Consider the following 19,600-nt stretch of genomic DNA (forward strand, 5'->3'; position numbering starts at 1 on the left):
AGAACAAAATTAAAATAACTATGCCACATGACCTGGCAATTCCGCTCCTAGGTACCCCCAAAGAATTGAAAACAGCCACACATAAACACTTGTGCAGGAATGCTTGTGCATGAATGTTCATAGCAGCATTATTCATAATAGCCAAAATGTGGAAATAACCCAAATGTTCATCAGCTGATGAATAGGTAAACAAAATGTAGCATAGCCGTACTATGGAATATTATACAGCCACTAAAAGGAGGAAAGTACTGATACATGCTACAATGTGGATGAATTCTGAAAACATGCTAAGTGAAAAAGCATGTTACCAGGGGTCACATATTGTATGAGTCAATGTATATGACATGTCCAGAATAGGCAAATCTATAGAAACAGAAAGCAGATTAGTGGTTGCCAGGGGCTGTGGGACGGGGTGTGGGGAGTGACTACTAGTGGGCACAGGGTTTCTTTTCAGGGGACTGAAAATGTGCTGGAATTAGGTAGAGGCGATGCTTGCCCTGGAGGCAGTGGACTGCTAGATACCACTAAATCATGCACTTTAGAATAGTTGTATATTCTGAAATTTCACCTCAACTTTTAGAAATGCAAAAAATACCGCCCCTCTCCAACAACAAAAACCCTGTGCATTCCCTCAACGTAGTGTATCTAATACTTGATGGTGGGGTGGGGGATCCTACATACACAAGCCTGTGAGGAAGCTAGCAGGCAGTGAGTCAAGAAAGGCCCTGTTTAGGAGGAGCAGAATCAGCTGGCCTTTGAGGTGGCAGAGAGATCACCATCCCCACCTCTAGCTCCAAGTCTTGATTTGATTTGAAGTCACAGGTTGGAGCGCCAGCTGACACAGAGTGCTAAAGAACTGGAACATTATCTGACAATTCTTGATTTACGTAGCCTGACACAGCCTAGCAGCTTGGAAAATGTGAGAGGGGTCATTGACATTTGTTCTTGCTGTTTCTTAAACTGAAACTTTGCTAGGGTTCAGAAGACCCCTAGGGCTGCTGCTTTTGTGTCCACATAAATCCACATTTGGGTTGTTTCCCCTTAGACCTGTTATTTGGCAGGTCTTTGGCTCAGGACATGGATGAGTGACAGGACATGGTTTAGCATCAGTCGTATCCCTGGGACTCCCCTCCCACCCCCTCCCACCTAGGTATGAGAAGACAATGAGAGGCTGTCCCCACCTGTGCCAGTCTCCCTGCTTTGTCTCCTCTGGCAGAGGGTCCTCAGCTGTTTTGAGGACCAGATGTATAGCCAGCCTGGGGTCCCAGGGACACCAGAAATCTCTGACCCCTAGTCTCCTGATGGGAACTTAGAAAAGCAGAACCTTCTGTGGTTTTGGTTCAGTGGACTGTTCCCCTCCCCACCCCGCATGTTAGTTTCAGTGCTTAGTGTTTCTAGGGGAGATTGGGAGCTGGGGAGGAGGGGAGGAAGAGGGATTTCCATTTTCCCAGTGTAACCATTCACCCCCTTCTCTATCCTACAGTGTTTGAACTGGTCAACCAAGGGTGAGTGTCCCCATTCCCAGCAGGTATGAGGCCCGAAGCTTCTTGAGCTGCAAAGCTGAATGAGGTGGTGGGAGGGGGCAAAGGCTGGTGTATCTGGTTTGCTTTTCATGTGTGTGTTGACCTTTCAGGCCTGTGATGGAAGTGCCCACCCTCAAACCACTCTCTGAAGACCAGGCCCGTTTCTACTTCCAGGATCTAATCAAAGGCATCGAGTACTGTAAGCGGGGCCCACAGGAGGACTCTCACCCAGGGGGTGGTTAGCGTCCCCAGATAGTGGATGGAGAGTGGAAGGTTTCTTACTTCCCTCCTGGAGCACAGGGAGGTGGGCAGGAAGCAGAACTGCCTGAGCTATGACGACACCCCCTCCAAGCAGAAACCCTTCTTCTGGCCACACAGAAAAACTAAGAGCAATAGTGTTAGTGACTGTTTATCCAGTTCTTTCTACCAGGCACTGTTAATTTCCTAACATCACCCCTTATTCCCAGCAACCCTGGGATCCTGTTAACCTCCAGGAACCTTAGTTCCTCATCTGTAAAATGGGAATAAAATCTCTCTCACAAGGTCTGAAATCAGCCAGGATATCAGTGTTCTGATTGGCAGGGTGTCCTTTCTGCTACTGGTTGTTAAACATTTTGACTCATACCCTTTGCCTGTTATTACACAGGATTGTTGTGACACTGAAATGGGGTCAATGGGAAGCACTTAACACACGGTGAGGGCCCAGACTGGGCATTCAGTAAAAGAAGCTGCTGCTCCTATTACCAGTATCATCATCATCATCACCCTGGAAACACAGTTGGGTCTTCCAGATCGTAGGATTGTCCTTGCCCATGGGTGCACACCCAGGCAGGAACCATTAGCCAAGTCCCAATCCTGCTGTGTTTCACACTTCAAATCAGACCTGCTTCAGTCATTGTTGGTTTGGTGAACAGGTTGTGAGGTGGTGTTAATAAATGAAAACATGCTTGACTGTCACAAGTTTTAAGGCTTCTAGCTGGGAGCCAAGCTCAGCAAAAGCTCTCCATGCACACATGACTTAAACTGTGGCAGGCGGTTACCGATTACTATTGGCAGTCAGTATTTCACTCCTCACTTTGGAGGATGGGACAGCTTCCTTAGACATTCCCTTTAACTTTTAGAGCTGAGGGTGTTTCACAGGCTTGGGAGGGGAAGGCTGGGAAGGGCCTGGGACCCTGGAAGAACAGAGGGCCTCCTGCCTGTGTCTCTGGGCTGTTTGGGCCACATGGAACTCCTCGTGTGGATTCTCTGTGCCCTCTCTCCCATCCTGCCCCCAGTACACTACCAGAAGATCATCCACCGGGACATCAAACCTTCCAACCTGCTGGTGGGAGAAGATGGGCACATCAAGATCGCGGACTTTGGTGTGAGCAATGAGTTCAAGGGCAGCGATGCCCTTCTCTCTAACACTGTGGGCACCCCGGCCTTCATGGCTCCTGAGTCGCTCTCGGAAACCCGGAAGATCTTCTCTGGGAAGGTAGGTTTGGACCTGCCTGAGATGTGCAATTCTGCCTGTGTTAGGGTCCTTTCAGTTGTAAGTGGCAAAAATCTAACTCACTGGCTTAAAGAGTGATTTGTGGATGAGGAGTGGGGTTCTTTTGGCCTCAGGCTTGGCTAGATTCAGAGGTTCAAAGAGGAATCTGTCTCTCCATCTCTCAGCTCTATTTTCCTGAATTGGTTTCCTCCCCAGGTGAACGTCATTAGCGACTCTGGGCTACTTTCTACCAGTTTACAAGCCTCAGTGGAAAAGAGCACTTTTCTTTCTGTAGGACTCATGAAAATCCTAGGATTGGCTGTAATTGGCCCAGTGTGGGTCATATGCCCATCCTCTAACCAATCACTGTGCCTGACAAAGTGTTGCTCTGATTGGACAGTTTAGGGTCATGTGCCCATTCTTGAACCAATCACACTGCCTGGGGAAAGTGTTGCTTTCATTGGCCAAGCCTGAATCATATGCTCAGTTAGATGTGGGGTTTGATGGGCAGGAAGAGCCCCATTCAAACTCCCATGGGCTGAGCAGTCAAAAAGAGCTGCTTCCCCAAAGGAAAGCTGGAGGATTGGATCCTGGGCAGGTGAAAGAAGGTTATGCCCTTTACTGCCCCTTGCCCCCTCACACTGAGCTCTCTTTTTCTTGCAGGCACTGGATGTTTGGGCCATGGGTGTGACACTGTACTGCTTTGTGTTTGGCCAGGTAAGGTGGGGTGTCCTGTGTCCTGGGTGTTGTGGGTGGCTCCCTTGGACTAATAGTTACCCTTGCAGGAAGATAGAACTTACTCATTTAAAAGTTATTTCATTTTATTTCCACAGTTAGATCTGCATATGAAAAAGTAGGCCTTCCCAAATATACATAGCTGTACATAACAACCTGCTAAAACAGGGTTTTGGCAGAGGCTTTAGAGGTTGTAAATACAGTTGATGAATTTAGGTCAAGGACAGCAAATGTGCCCCTCTTTCCACTTCTAAACAGGAGATAGGCATCACTAATCAATAACTGCAGTCTTTCTTTCTGAGCCTGGTACTGCTTTGATTTTCTTCTCAACAGTGTTCCTAGAAGCTGTTGTTGGAAGAATAGAATTGGAATGGAATTTAAAACATTTGGCATTATTGATTTAGGGAGTGCTATTTGTCTTCATTTTGTTGTTCTTTTGTTATTTTTATATAACTCATATTCAGGGGCTTCTATTTTTAATTCTAAAGTTCAGACTGATTATGTGAGCAGTAAAGATGAGAATTATTCCTTCTCCTGAGCTTATGCTCCTGTTGAGAAAAGCTTAAGAAACTGATCCCATGAAGAAGTAAAGTTTATAATCTCCTCCCCACAACCCAACATTTGATTAGAAAATTTTCAATCCTGTAGTAAAGTTGTAAGAATTATACCTTCTTACATATGCTTCAGAGTGCAGTCATTAGCCAGAGCTCACTATCTGTGGCTTTCATCTTTTGGGCTAAAATTTACACATCAGGGAATCTACAGATGTTAAAAGTGTACTATTTGATGAGTTGTCAAATGGATGTGCCTGTGCAATCCTGACATCTCAAGTTATTATTTTTTATGGCATCATTTTCCTTGGACAGGAGTAGACAAGGTCACTTTCTGTGACCTTTTGCAGCCTTTTGAGCACCTCACTTAAAGGTTTCTTTTTCCAAAACAATCCCTGAGCTCCTCCTGGGTCAGGCCCTTCCCTCTGTGAGAAGATCGCCTTGTCACCCAGGAGGTGGTGTGTGAACAGGCTTCAGGGTACAGTCTAGGCTTAAATCCCAGTTTCATGCTTTCTAGGACACAGCACCTCTCTGAGCTTCTGTTTTCTCTCTCCTGTAAAATGAGAATAATACTTACTGTTTTTAAAATTATTTATTTATTTACTCATTTTTGGCTGCACTGGGTCTTCGTTGCTGTGCGCAGGTTTTCTCTAGTTGCGGTGAGTGGGAGCTTCTCTCCAGCTCTGTCACGTGGGCTCCGTAGTTGCAGTATGCCTTCTCTAGAGTGCAGGCTCAGTAGTTGTGACTCACAGGTTTAGTTCCCCTGTGGCATGTGTGATCTTCTTGGACCAGGTATGGAACCTGGGTCTGCTGCATTAGCAGGCAGATTCTTAACCACTGGACCACCACGGAAGTCCAGTATTTACTATTTTTTATGGCTTCTGAGAGGATCAGCAGAAATAATTCAAGCATTCATTAATTCAACAGGTATTTACTGAGCCCCTACTTTGTGCCAGGGATGTTCTTGGGCACTGGGTGTCAGCAGTGAGCAAGACAGACAAAAATCCATGCCCTCTTGGAGCTGACATTCCCATGCAGGAATTAAACAGTGAATAAATCCATATGGTATTATGTTTTGGCCACACCATGTGGCATGTGGGATCTTAGTTCCCCAGTCAGGGATTGAACCTTTGTCCCTAGCAGTGGGAATACAGAATCCTAACCACTGACCACCAGGGAAATCTTCCCCAATACATATGGAATATAATGTCAGGAGGGGACATGCGATGGTGAGAAATCATATGGAGGTGGAGTGGGTGTCCATTTTAGACAGGAGCTCTGGAAGACCTCCCTGAGAGGGTGAGCTTTGATCAGACACCTAAATGATGGAAGAAAACAAGCCATGCAGATACTGGTGTGAAGAACATTCCAGGCAGAAAGTGAAAGTGAAGTCGCTCAGTCGTGTCCGACTCTTTGCAACCCCATGTACTGTTGCCACCAGGCTCCACGGTCTATGGGATTCTCCAGGCAATTGCTATTTCCTTCTCCAGGGGATCTTCCCGACCTGGGGATCAGAACCCAGGTCTCCTGCAATGCAGGCAGACGCTTTAACCTCTGAGCCACCAGGGAAGCCCATTCTAGGCAGAGGTAACAGCCAAATGAGATGTTGGTCCTGAGAAACCTCAATACAATGCCTGGCCCAGGCTGAGCCCTCACCAATCACAGCTACTGCTGCTTTGTCTTTTGTGTTGTTCTTTGTATAATTAATGTTCACAGGGCAGGTGGGTGAAGTAAGTGTTTGCTTTCGGTCTTTGCTTTATGGTCTTCCCTGATGGCTCAGATGTTAAAGAATCTGCCTGCAATGGGAGAGCCCCAGGTGCAATTCCTAGGTCAGGAAGATCCTCTGAAGAAGGGAATGGCTACCCACTCCAGTATTCTTGCCTGGAGAATTCCATGGACAGAGGAGCCTGGCGGGCTATGGTCCATGGGGTCACAAAGAGTCAGACACGACTGAGCGACTAACATTTTATGTAGGTAAATTAAAGCACAGCTACAGAGGAAAGCCAGTGTAGTTAGGAAGGCTCTAACCCTTCTGGAAAGATATTCCTGGTCCTTTTAGATCTCTGGGGAATGGGAACTGCTTCCTCCCTGGGCTGGGCTGCTGGGCTGTTTCTTTCTCTGCTGTGACCCATGTGGAGTGCTGCCCACCCTTGAAGGACAGCTGTGCCAGCCCTTAATGGCCGCTCTGTCCCTGACCTATCTTTGCAGTGCCCGTTCATGGACGAGCGGATCATGTGTTTACACAGTAAGATCAAGAGTCAGGCCCTGGAATTTCCAGATCAGTGAGTATCCTTCGTGTACCGCAAGTCGCTACCTTCTCCGAGCCCTTGGTGACGTCTCCCACCCTTGATGTGTCTCCTCCCGCCAGGCCTGACATAGCCGAGGATTTGAAGGACCTGATCACGCGCATGTTGGACAAGAACCCCGAGTCAAGGATTGTGGTGCCAGAGATCAAGGTATCTGCTGCCCCTTGGGGTGTGTGCCAGGGGCTCAGCCTATCTCCTTGGCTTGGGATTTTTGGCTCAACCCTGCCTCAGTCAGGCCCCACATTCCTCTGTTTACAGTGCCACACCCTCTTCTGCACCACCGCCCTCCCATGCCCTCTGGCCTCTGGGGTGCTGGGAGCTGGTGGGGGAGGATTTGGGACTTGTGTTAACTGTGATTGTGGAAGTGGGATCTGCTACCAGCCAGGCAACTAGCACTCGCTCCACTTGGCGTGAACTGATGGCCTCCACATCCCCAGACCAGACCAGAGTCTCTGTATGCTCCATTGTGGCTGCCAAAATCTTCGGGTCTTTTCCTTGACACTTCCTATCCCTTTGAGAAAATACAATGGGTGTGAGAGGAAGTTAGTGAGCAATTTGACCGTTTACCTCTGGCCCTGGCCTGCTGAATTCCACTGTGTTGCCAGAGCAGCATTAGATAAGATCCCTACTGATCCCTTGCAGCCATGTGCACACACATGGACCTTTCAGAAATCCAGAGATTTCCTTCAGGAACTAGGCACCTCAGCTAACTAGCAGTTGAAGAGGGGGCAGCCCAAAACGTTACAGATAAAGGCTTGGATCCAAGGGGCAGGTAGTTGGGGGGCAGACCTCTGCCAAAGCCCCCTCCTGATTGTGTTCTTCTCAGTGGCCTCCCTGTGCCACCCTGAGCCTCAGTTTCCCTTTCTGTAAAATGGGAAGGATGCTGCCTACTCTGAGCTGAGCCTTCCAGGCATCAGGGAGAGTTGCAGAGGAGTGATGGGTGCTCCTCGGACAACCATGCAAGGCAAATGGCAAATTCCAGGCCCTTCTGCCAAGACACGGGGCGAGATGGAGAATCCGGTCCGGCTCACATTCTGGCCTCGTGGCTCCCTCCCTCCGTCTATTTCATGTTTCCTCCCACCTGGCTCACCCCACCTTCTGCCTGGCTTGCCTGCTCTCTTGCATCCCTGACCTCAGGCCACTGGCTCTCCCCTCCCGCGTTCCCTCCCTGGCTCTGCTCACAGGCAGGGTCTCTGGGAGCCAGTGGCAACGGCCCCTCACCCCTCCTGTCCTTCGTTGAAGCTGCACCCCTGGGTCACGAGGCATGGGGCGGAGCCGCTGCCATCAGAGGACGAGAACTGCACGCTGGTCGAGGTGACCGAAGAGGAGGTCGAGAATTCGGTCAAACACATTCCCAGCCTGGCAACCGTGGTAAGGCAGGATGAACCGCTGCTCAAGAGCAGGGCCAGAGAGCCACAGGTGGCCTGGCAGGGACGAACCAGAACCTGGGCGGGAACTGAGAACAGGTGTTGGGCCTGAGAGTCAGGGACTGGCTGGGCCTGCCCCTCGCCCACAGCTCCCAGCCCCTGGGCCTTGGTCACCTGGCAGGCCAGGGGGCCCTGCAACTTCTAGCCTGAGTTCTCTCTACAGCTGGGTCCCAGGTTACTTAAACAGGGTAGCCCCTCTCTAGGGATGGTTCTGCCTCTTGTGGAATTCCTGCTTTCAGAGCATGTCCAGGGGAGAAGGAGGAGCTTTAGAAGGATCAGGGCAGGTGCCTGGGGGGAGCTGGAGCCAAGGTCTCTTAAGAGGGGCTACGCCCTGACTGGGTCTCCTGTCCCCAGAGCAGACGGCTTAGCTCGTCCCATCTCTGCAGTGTGGGCAACTGCCAGGGTGGCTCTTCCAGCTCCTAGAGGTGGGTGTTTGCTCAGGGGCTACTGGACCCCTTTTATGGCCTTAAATTTGGGTCCTGATCCAGGAAGATGGAGCTAGAGAATTACCTTGGAGACTCAGAGAATCACCCACTTGCCAAGGCTGTGCCCAGAGGGTGTCTGACTCCAGGAGGGAGACCCTCAGGGGGCTGGGGGTTGGGCAACAGTCCTAGGGGAGGAATCAAGTGGGCTGCCTCACCATGGCCACCTTGGGAGTCCTGGGTGTGTTCAGTTAGCACCAGCCCCAGCAGGCAGGGTCCAGGGCTCTCGGGGGGGACCAGATACTGCGTCCAGCCTCAAGTGACCTTCGGAGCCCCAGTGCTGGCTCCTTTGCTCCCAGCTTTGCACCTCGCCCTCTGCTTCCCCACACACTCTCTCTCTCCCTCTAGAACCTGAGCCCTGGGGGATCTATTCACATCCTCCTCCCCCACCAGGGGCCTCTGCATGATCTTCACTGTTGAACACCCACCCACTCCTTCTCGTCCGCCCCCCACACCCATGTCCTGAGCCTGTGGTGGGGAAGGTAGCTGACGTCGAGCTCCCAGCACCCGCCATGGGTTATTCTGTTCCTGGTTGTGAATATTCTTGGGAGAAGGCGTCTGATCCTAGAGGTCTGAAATAGGCATTGATTATTCAGGAAACACTTCTTGAACACTGAGTGGTGTCTCAGGCCTGTGGTGGGAGTACGGAATACAGAGGTGAATAAAACCAAGATGGTGCGTGCAGATGTTGGGCAAAGAACCAACAAGTGAGTGTGCAAGTAACAGAGGGGCTGCGAGGGGAACCGCCTACGGGGATGTGGCCCAGGTGATGGGCTGGAGAAAGCCTCCTGGAAGGCGTGTGCTAAGAGGATGGTGCAGTGTTCAGGCCGACAGGGTAAAGGGTGGGGTGTTCCTGAAAAGGGAGCAGCAAATGCAGCGGCCCTTTGTTGGGAGGCGGCTAGGCCCACGAGGAACCTTAAGAAAGTCAGGGCAGCTGAAACAGGGCAAAGGAGGTGGAGGGAGGGTGGCATGAGGCTGAGCAGGAGGTGGGGCCAGAGCACACAAGTCCTGAGGCCACAGCAGAAATTTAAATCTTGGTCCCAGAAGTGTGGGAAGCACCTGCAGGATTTGATTCAGGGGAGTGGCATGGTCAGTGTTGGCCTTAGGAAGGTCCCACGTGGAGACTGAATTTGGGGGGACAAGGAGGCCGTGGGGGCTTCAGCTGTGTGTGCCAGGCATGAGGTTACAGAGATGAGCACGGGACAGTGCCAGCCCTCATGGGGCTTCTGGCCTCTTGAGGAAGATGAACCTGGAAAGGAAGAATCACCCTCTGGTGCCATCACACACTGAGTGTCCACACCGTGACAGGCCAGCGGGGAGAGCAGCGGGACTGGGAGGCTTTGCAGGGTAGGAGCCCCTTCTGCTGGGTCCTGAGGGCTGGCGAGGCTCACTGAGAGGGTGAAACGGGCCCAAATGCTCTAGGATCCACAGAGCTGGGCCTTGGCAAGGGAGCCACCATGCGTGCTTGTCAAGGGGCATGGCCTTCGTTCTCTTATCTCAGCATTTTTCTTTTCTTTAAATTGAGGTCAAATTCTGGTAATATAAAATTAACCATTCTGAAGTGAACAGTACAGTGGCATTTAATACATTGACAGTATTGTGCAACCGTCACGTCTCTAGTTCTGAAACATTTTCATCATCCCCAAGAGAAACCCCATACCTGTTGACAGTCAGTCACTCTTCCCTCCCCAACCACCCCCAACCCCTGGCATCTACTAGTTGATATTCCCTGTTTCTATAGATTTGCCTATTCTGGACATTTCATATAAATGGAATCGTACAGTAAGTGGCCTTTTGTGTCTGGTTTCTTTCACTCAACATAATGTTTTCAAGATTCATCCACATTGTACCCAGTCATTCCTTTTTAGGGCTAAATAGTGTTCCATTGTAGGGATAGAGCATATTTTATCTGTTCATCAGTTGATGTACATTTGGTGGTTTCCACCTTTTAGTAAATCAGTGGTTTTTAAAAACACTTCCCCCTACTCTTTTAGCATAAAATCTTTTTTTAAAAAGTCCAGAGGATTAGTATATGAAACAGCATGAAGAGACATCATACTTTACTTGGAAGGGAGGCCAGAGCCTTACAGGTGTTGAGGCCACTTCTTTGAAAATTCTTTCATGAACAACAGCAGCCAAAAGCATCACCATGAACCTTCCATGGCTCTGTGGCCCGTAACAGGTTAAGTTCCAAACTCATAGGGGTGAGAGATACCAAGTCAGGGCATGAGAGAATCAGATATGGGTTTCAGAAAGGAGAGGGCGAGAGACTTCCCTAATGGTCCAGTGGTTAAGAATCTGCCTTGCAGTGCAGGGGACATGGGTTCAGTCCTTGGTCAGGGAACTAAGATCCTACATGCTGCTGCAGCTAAGCCCTTGAGCTCTAACTACTGAGCCCACATGCTCTGGAGCCCGAGCGCCCCAACTAGAGAGCCTGTGCACTACAACAAACAATCCCACATGATGCAGTGAAGACCCTCTTGAGCCACAACTAAAGATCCGGTGCAGCCAAATTAACTTTTTTAAAAAAAAGAAAGGATGCCCTGAGGGGCAGAGGAGGGAAGCTGAGCAGTGGCTGAGGGGCATGATAGAGGGATAGTGACCCTTTCCCCAAAGATCCCCTCCTCTGGCATGTGTTTCCCAACCAAGCTGCAAACCCTGTCTCCTGGTGGGCGGGGTGGGAGACACCAAAGAGTTCCATCTCACGGCCATGGACAGGCTGTCTACCAGCGCCTCTCGGGATTAGAAGGGCTTTCAGGACCTCTGACCTCTCTTGCCCTCACATCACACCAACTTGTGGCTGGGCCACCCTCCGTATCCTGGGATGTCTCCTCAGCTCCTTAGAGTGGGACCAAAGCTTCTCATCCTCAACAAAAATGCACCATCCCCCCGCCCGCCCGAGGAACTGGTACCCTTTTGTATTGCTCCTGGGACTGTAGAACGGTGCAGCCACTGTAGAAGATAGATGGGCAGCTCCTCAAAATGCTACACAGAGAGTTACCAGATGATCTAAGAATTCCACTCCTAGGTGCACACCCAAGAGAAATGAAAACATTTTGTGTGGAAAGTATGTCCATACAAACTCTTGTACACAGATGTACATAGTAGCATTAGTCACAATAGCCTCAAAGCGGAAATGGTCCAAATATCCACCAATAGATGAACAAATAAGCAAATATGGTAGATCCACACAAAGGATTTTTACCAGGTCATAAAAAGAAATAAAGCAATGTAACATGGTGGACCTTGAAAACGTCATGCTTGCTGAGTAAAAGAAGCCAGAACCCAGAGGCTGCATACTGAATGATTCCATTTATACAAAATGAGAAAAGACAAACCCATAGAGACAGAAAGTGGATTGGTGGTTGCCAGGGACTGGGGAGGAAGAATGGGGGTGGCTGCTAATGGGTCCTGGATTTCTCTTGGCGGTGATGTAAATGTCCTGAAATTAGATAGTGGTGATGTGGATATACTAAAAACCATTAAACTGTACACTTTAAAGTGGCTAATTTTAAGCTGTGTGAGTTACACTTAAATTAAAAGTGCAGTGATCCCCCTCCCTCTCAGATTATACCTGGGAAGCAGTAATTGGCTGCCTGTTGGGGTGGTTGTAGACAGCTTTCACCGCCAGTAAAAGCCTCGCCTTGAAGAGGAGACAGGTCGACGGGCCAGGAGGGCCTGTCCAGCGATGGCTCAGGTGAGACTGATGGTACCACGGACACTGGACAAACTGTGCAGGCCAGCTCTCCTGCAATTGGGTAGGCTGAGACTAGACTGTGACAGGCTCTGGATGTCAGACTGAGGAGTTTAGACCTTATCTTGTTGACAACCAGGGAGCCGTGGAAGATTCTGGTGGGCCAGTGAGACTTGGTGATGGCTTTTGTTCCTGTATCTTGGGTGGATGTTTCTCAAAGGCTCGCCATCAGCAATCAGTCCTGGGAACTGGCAGGGGGCAGGGTGTGTATGTGCTGGGGTCGGGGGAGCTGTGGGAATGAGGGGAGGGGAAGGGAAGAAGATGGAAGACTCGTGCTATGGCACGAGGGAGGCTGTTGCCTGGAGTCCCCCCACCCCCAGGTTGCTGAGCTTCCTCCTTTCCTTTCCAGATCCTGGTGAAGACCATGATACGAAAACGCTCCTTTGGGAACCCGTTTGAGGGCAGCCGGCGGGAGGAGCGTTCCTTGTCAGCGCCTGGAAACCTGCTCAGGTGAGTATCCCCGGGGTGGGGAGCTGGAGGCCGCCCTGCCCCACCATCTCTGGGCCCATTCTCTCAGCAGCGGTGTCCAGACTCAGATCAGCCCAGCCAGGCTCTCTGGGGAAGTCAGAGCAAAGCTGCTGGCTTTGGTTTCTCCCCAACCCTGGATCCAGCCCGCCTCCTTGACTGACAGCCAATCCACAGGGAACTTTTACTTTTCTCCGGGGGTACATGCACTTTAACAGGGGTGGGAGAATGGTTGATTATCAGGCTGTTAGACCCCAGAGCATGCATGCTTGATGGTGGGATTGTGGCCCCATGATGAGTGAGCAAGGCCAATCTCACTCATGGGACCACCACCCCCCAAAACGTCTCCCAGTGAGGGGGGGTGTCCTGCTCCTGACCACCCTGGCAACAGCTCCGTGAAGCTGGTGTTTGGGGTCTGAGTGTCTCTGGGGGTTGGGGGACAGGCATGCCACGAGTGCCAAGTGTCCCTTCTCACTTCCCTTTTCCCTCCCCTCTGGCGATTCCAGCAAAAAACCAACCAGGGAGTGTGAGCCCCTGTCTGAGCCCAAGGTAACACCTGCCTGCCTGTGCCTTCGCCTCTGCCGGGGCCTGGGGGCGGGGGCAGCTGCAGAGCACGGGACATCTGCATCCAGGCGGACCTTTCATCCAGCCCGGGGCCTCCAGACCCAGGAGGGAAACGGGGCATCCAGGGGCTTGGACCCGGTGGCGGGTCGTGCATGTGGGCTGGGGCTGCGGGTGCATGGCGCTCCACCCGGAATGCCTGTGAACTCACCCGGGTCTTAGACCTAGTCTGGCACCCACCTAGGCTCGGTGCACGTCAACGGCCTTGAAGCTATGTCATGGGCCGAGGTCGCCCCTGATCTGGGCTGGTGGTCAGAGCCTAGAGCAGGCATGCTGTGCTCAGGGGCTCCCCCCACACCGGGGCTCTCCAGCTTCCTCCCCTTCTTCTCTGATGGGTTAAGACCTAGAAAATAAGTCCCTGTCCAGCCTGTTGCAAATGAGTGTGAAAGCTCCCCTGGTTCGGAGGAGGATCCAGATCTATTCCCCCGAGTCCGCCATCCTCTTCCAAACACATGCCCAGCTTAGCCATCCCAGCACCTCCCAGGACAGAGGAGCATTTCTGTCCCTGCAAGCCTGAGATGACAGGATGATCATTCCCCACCCCGTGCCTGTGACAGGATAGCAGTCCTGGGACTCTCCCCACCGAGCCCATCTCACCACCTCATTCTCAGCTGGGAGCTCCAGGCAATCATTTCTAAGTCTCAAAAGCTGCTGTGTTGAGCTATAAGTCACATACCATATACTTCACCCATTTAAAGTATATAACTCAATAGAGTTTAATATATTCAGTTTTAGAATATTTTCATTAGCTCAAGAAGAAACTCTGTACCCTCATCTCTCACCACCCAACTCCCCCAGCCAGCACGAGGCTACTTGCAGTTTCTATAGACTTACATATTCTGGACATTTCATATAAATGGAATCATACAGTCTGTGGCCTTTGTGTCTGGCTTCTTTCACTCAGCCTAATGTTTCTGAGGTTCATCTGTGATGCAGCATGTGTCAGAACTTCTTTCCTTTTTGTGGCTCGACCATATTCCATTGTATGGATATACCCACACTTTGTTGCTCCATTCATTCGGTGATGAATACATTTTCCACTTTGGGGACTGTCACGCATGAATAATGCTGCCCTGAATGATGCCTGTGCAAGCAGCATTTGTTTTTTAGGAGTTGGCTTATGAGATGAAATTTCTTGGCCACCATCAGAGCCAGGTGCTCATACAGTAACGTAGGAAGACCATCTGTGGATCATTTATGCTCTTCCAGCGCAGGCAATATGGCAGTTAGCCCTCAGAACCCATCATGGACAGCCTGGGAAGGCTGCCTCCATCCCTGCCACAATGTTCTCAGGCGTCTCTACAGCCACGAGATGAGGTGGCCCCACTTACGGTGTGAGCCTTACAAGGTCACAGGTTGAAGCCTAATGGGCTGGCCTGTACTTGTCCCCTCTCTTCTCAACCTGTTTTACAGTTTGCTTCCTTTTTTGTGCAAGTCTGTTTATTTCATCTTCTGTTTTTAATGAGATCAAAGTTGCAGGACACCAAAGACTGAGATTGGCCCAAAAGACCTTACTGCCTCTCTCTTCCCTCATCTCCATCCAGAAGCACCTGGGGATTACCTGCCCTTGCCCTTAGCCCATGGGTGGATGCTTTTGCTTGTCCCAGTGGTCCAGCACTCTGGAGCTCTTAGGGCTTAGGCAGTCTTTGGAGGCCTTGGGCCCATGGCCCGTCAGTAGTGAGACCAGCTGGTATGAGCAGACAGCTGTTGGGCCTCACTGGATATCCAATTACATCTCTCCTCCCCAGAGACTTGACCCTCTCTTCTTTGGCAGAAACATGATAACCAATGTGTGTGATTTTTAAACAAAGAGGAGTTTCTTCCTAGGAATGTATGGACATCCTGCCCTTGCCTCATGCACAGGGCAGTTCCCCTTCTGCCCAAAGGCACGCAGTAGATACCAGTCCTGTGTGGCAAGCCCAGTGGCTCTCCTTAGGACAGGCATTCTTTGCTTAATGTTGGTAAAGGGTTTGGGCCTCTCCTTAGGGACTTTCCCTCACATTTCCCATCATGCAGCCCACATCCGTCACCCCAGGCAGCTCTAGCTGGGGGCACTTCAGGGTATGGCCTCTTGGGAACATGGGGACACTTCCCACCAATCTAGTCTCTTCTGCTCTGGTCACACATTGCCAAGATGAGGGCCCTTCTCTCTGTTGGAGGCATCCCTTGGGCCTGTGTGCTCAGCACGTTTCTGTTGACAACCATGTCCTGAAGGCTGGCTTTGTGCCAGGCCAAGTTGGGTGGTCCTGTTCGTGTCCCCCACGAAACACACCTGGAGACTGAAGACAGTACGGTTCCTGCCCTGCAAGAGCTTAGAGCCTAAAGCTGGGGGAGCGAAGATGCCTAAATTCTCTGTGAACAGGCCCCAGTGTGGAGCCCATACGACCTGTGCTCTGTGCTATAGTTTCAGGTGTCAGCCCATAGGTTCGCATCTATGTTTATAGTTTACATTCCTTGCTATTTTTGGCACATGATGCTGGTTTTCCGTTTACCAAAGGGATGCAAGGTCTCCTCTGAAACTTTCACATAAGCAAAAAAAAGGGGGGAGAGACTCTAAAAACAAGTAAATAACGGTCCAGGCAGTGCAGGACTGCCAGAGACATTGGTTCAGGGTCCTGCCCGCATCGCCCCAGGACTTAATGTGGGTTTTTTTGTTCGGTGAGCAGGAAGCAAGGCAGCGAAGACAGCCTCCAGGGCCCCGAACCGGCCCCCGTAGGGGAGGAGGAAGTGCTCTCATGAAAGGCGGCCCTGGCGTGGAGAGTTGGGGGGTCCCAGGCCCCAGCTCCCTAGAGCACACTCATCCTGCGCAGCCGGAAGAGGTGATGGAGTAGCACCGGACCGCGACTGCGCGTCTCTCCTCTGCTGGCGGCGCCCTGTGTTTCCATAGCAGCATGTCCTACGGGAAACCAAGCACGTGTGTAGAGCCTTGACAGTCATCTCTGGTTGTTTTGTTTTTGGTTTGATTTTTTTCTTGTTTTAAAGGGGACAAAAAAAAAAAAAGACGACTCCATGACATCGACTTTGGCCGCTGGCTGGCTGAATGGGCGGGTGTGAGGAGTTGCAGACCCAAAGCCACGTGCATTGGGGGACAATTGCTTTTTAAGATGTTTTTATGCCAAAAATCCTTCCTTGTGAACTCAGAATGGTGTCAAGAGATACCAAGTGAATGTGTGTGAGGTTTGAACGTCGGGAAGAACTGGCACGAAACTCTGGTGGTGTGGTCCGAGGCCATACTTGGCTGCATTTGAAAGAAGAAGAGCAGGTGTGACTTCGTGAAAACCCCAAACCATGGCACTTTCTAGAATGTGGATTCATGGAGTCAGGACAGGGCTAGCCCTCAGTAGCTGCAGCCTGATTCGACACAACTTATTCCTAGGAAGGACTATAAATCTTTTTAATGAGTAATCAGGAAAACGGAAAGGGCTTGATACCTAAGAGCTTGGGTGGGTGCCGGGGGCAGATCTTCCATTCCCAGAAGGGCATTCGGTGGTTATGGTGGGACATCTCCTCTCAAGGACTGAACGAGTGTGTTTATGACAGCCGCTCAGAGCTGAAACTTTTCTTAAATAGTTGAAGGAGCTCTAGTCAATCTCTTGTTAAATTACAGAAACTTCAGGGTGAAATTAAATCCTACACTTCCATGTACATTACATGGCTTAAGAGTAAACAACAACAACAAATACTTTCAATTTTCTAACTAGTCTGAGCTCTTGAGCAGTTCAGAAATAATTTCGAGCTTCCAGGAGCTATCCCATGGCTTCAGGTGTATGATCAGAGTTAGCGCCAATGACATCTATCCTGTATATTAGCAGCTCAGCTTGCTTATAACCTGTGTATTCTAGAGGCTGCTAAGATTCTGTTTTCTTTTTCAGCAGTAGCTGATTTTTGTAGTCAGTGAAACAAACAGTTATCCAGTTTGTGGAGGGCTAGTTAGGAATACTTTCATTTAGCTGAGACATAAATGATCATCCTTACTGGCAAAGCTCTGTTAGGATTTAAACAATAACTGTAGGATGCCCTTTTAGAGAAGATTCTTGAAACCTAGAGCAGTCCTCGGATCCAAGGCAATCAGGGCTTGGCACAGGAAGTCCCCTTTTGTAGCCAGCAGTCCAGAAAGAAAAAGTTTACGTTTTTTACTTCCAACCAACATTGGGAAGTTTGGTTGCAGTTCAAGTGTGACTTCTTCCAGAGTCCCATGTGGGTAACTGTGAAGTTCAAGAGGGAAGAAAATTGGAAGGACTTGGCCTGGGGGATTCCCAGTGCTTTGTGGAATCTGCCTTGAGGAAAATAGTGTCAGTAATTGGGATCAGAAGCATGAGTTCTCTTGTAGCTTCTGGCTGATCCATGTTGAAAGGGGCACTTTCTGCAGAGACCGAGCAGCAGGTCTTGTGTCTGCTGCCAAGGGCGTTCACAGAGCTTCCACAGATCTTCATAAGCTCTTGACTGTCGTTTAGCCAGACTCTTCTTTCTACCTTATAAGCAGTACAGAGTTAGAGAAGGCTGGTTTCCAAGAGCCAAGGACACCCATCTGATGGAGGGTCCTCTGGCCTGCTTTCTTTCTTTCTGTAATCTAGTACTTCTTCCTCCTGTGCTTGTTTAAATCTACAGGTTCCACCCCTCCTGGGAACAGTGGGTCTGGTTAGTTTGCAATAAGCACCTTGCAGTGGTTCAAGTCAGCCGGCTCTTCGTCTTGGTCCATGTGGACGCTGACCTGGTAGTGGGGGGCTCGCCCGGAGGGGCGGGGGCTGGTAGCATGCAGAGCCTCTGCAGAACTCCTCCTGTGTTTACACAACAGCATCGGCGATGCCATTTCTCCCACCATGAAACTCTCCGTCGAAGATTTCACATGTGGAAAGCCAGCGATCAGACAGCACTGAACTGTTCAGGCAGGTGGGTTGGGGGAGGCCCATGTTCATTACTATTTTATTTTTTTTACACTAAGAAACACCAAAGAAAGCTGTGGAAAAGAACCACCCCACTCAGAAAAGGATAAGCAGAGAGGGCTGTAACAAAAAGCATTAGAGCTACTTGGGACACAGACTCTTGGGGTTTGTCTCCACTCCTTAGAGCACAAACATTGATTTTTTTCCCCAAACCCAACTGTCAGGAAAGGGCAGAAGCTGATATGAGCAGCTTTTCTAGGTAAGCAAAAAGGATGCCTATCCTCTTCCATTACTGGCTCATCTGTGGGACCAATTTTTAAGCAAGCTGTGGCCTGCGCCTGTGGCCTTGAAGAAGCACATATTCTTTATCCATCTTTCTTCCACCCTGTTTCACTTCCCCATCTGTTCCACAGCCTGGCCAGTGGCTCCCATAAAGCCTTATCTAGCCCCTTGCTGGCACTTGGGGCCGGAGAGGCCATCTACCCGCTGGCCTGGCCTTTCTCGTCAGCTGGGGCTCTCGTCCTCCAAGCATTCCAGGACGAGGTGAAGAACTGTGCAATTTAGACCTACAGGCTCCACCTGTCGCTCTCACCCATCTTCCAAAGGGGAGCTTCTTGTCACCAGGGGTAAGAACCAAGACCTCCACTTGCTTCCAAGGTGCTAGGGAAGGTTTCAAGGTCGTTGATTTCAATCTTCTCTCCAGCTTTACAGGCCAAGTTTCATGGGACTACTGACTTTTCTATTCTGTGGTTGACTTCATGCCCAGTGCTTCTGTTTTCTTCCTGATCCTTTCTACTATGCATTTTCCTTTCATCAGGTGTACAAAGTTAAATACTGTGTATTTATCACTGAAAAGTATATGAACTTAAGAGAAAAATAAGCCTTCAGTGTTTTTCCACAAATGTTTTAAGCTTCTCTGTGAACTTGAAATAAACAGCAAAATGGTGCAAAGTCTGGGCCTCTTGGGGATGTTTTTTGGTTGTTTAATTAAGTCAGTGGTCTTGAGGTCGCCTGTCCTCATGTCTGTTTCCCTTCCTTAGGCTGACAGTAAAGTTGAATGCCTGAGTCAGAGCTGATGTACTCAGCAAGTCCCTAATTTAAGCATGTCCTAGTACCTCCCTGGGTCTTCTTGGTGGCACAGTGGTAAAGAATCCACCTGCCAATGCAGAGATGCAGGAGATGAGGATACGATCTCTGGATCCAGAAGATCCCCTGGAGCAGGAAATGGCAACCCATTCCAATATTCTTGCCTGGAAAATCACATGGACAGAGGAGCCTGGTGGGCCACAGTCCATGGGGTCAAAAAGTCAGACACGACTGAGCACGAGAGTACCTCCCTACTAAGAGGGTGGTCCCCACGCCAGCAGTATCAGCATCAC

The 19,600-nt window shown here is 50.2% G+C and overlaps 1 protein-coding gene across 4 annotated transcripts in view; it reads left to right on the top strand.

The window, feature by feature from the left end:
- The window catches only part of CAMKK2 (calcium/calmodulin dependent protein kinase kinase 2), a 53,986-nt gene extending 34,813 nt beyond the window's left edge, over positions 1 to 19,173 (top strand). The window contains exons 8-17 of one of the 4 annotated variants that reach the window (XM_040250683.1): positions 1,484 to 1,505; positions 1,634 to 1,722; positions 2,801 to 3,000; positions 3,661 to 3,714; positions 6,492 to 6,565; positions 6,652 to 6,739; positions 7,832 to 7,960; positions 12,602 to 12,702; positions 13,224 to 13,266; positions 16,005 to 19,173. In XM_040250683.1, coding sequence (XP_040106617.1) covers positions 1,484 to 1,505; positions 1,634 to 1,722; positions 2,801 to 3,000; positions 3,661 to 3,714; positions 6,492 to 6,565; positions 6,652 to 6,739; positions 7,832 to 7,960; positions 12,602 to 12,702; positions 13,224 to 13,266; positions 16,005 to 16,169 — 965 coding nt within the window. In that variant the 3' untranslated portion in view covers positions 16,170 to 19,173. The remainder of the gene's footprint in view (positions 1 to 1,483; positions 1,506 to 1,633; positions 1,723 to 2,800; positions 3,001 to 3,660; positions 3,715 to 6,491; positions 6,566 to 6,651; positions 6,740 to 7,831; positions 7,961 to 12,601; positions 12,703 to 13,223; positions 13,267 to 16,004) is intronic. The other 3 variants (XM_040250685.1, XM_040250684.1, XM_040250688.1) reach the window with 3 other exon arrangements.
- The last annotated feature ends 427 nt before the right edge of the window (positions 19,174 to 19,600 follow it).

The sequence above is a fragment of the Oryx dammah genome, unplaced genomic scaffold (genome assembly GCF_014754425.2).
Source record: "Oryx dammah isolate SB20612 unplaced genomic scaffold, SCBI_Odam_1.1 HiC_scaffold_12, whole genome shotgun sequence".
NCBI classification, from domain to species: Eukaryota; Metazoa; Chordata; class Mammalia; order Artiodactyla; family Bovidae; genus Oryx; species Oryx dammah.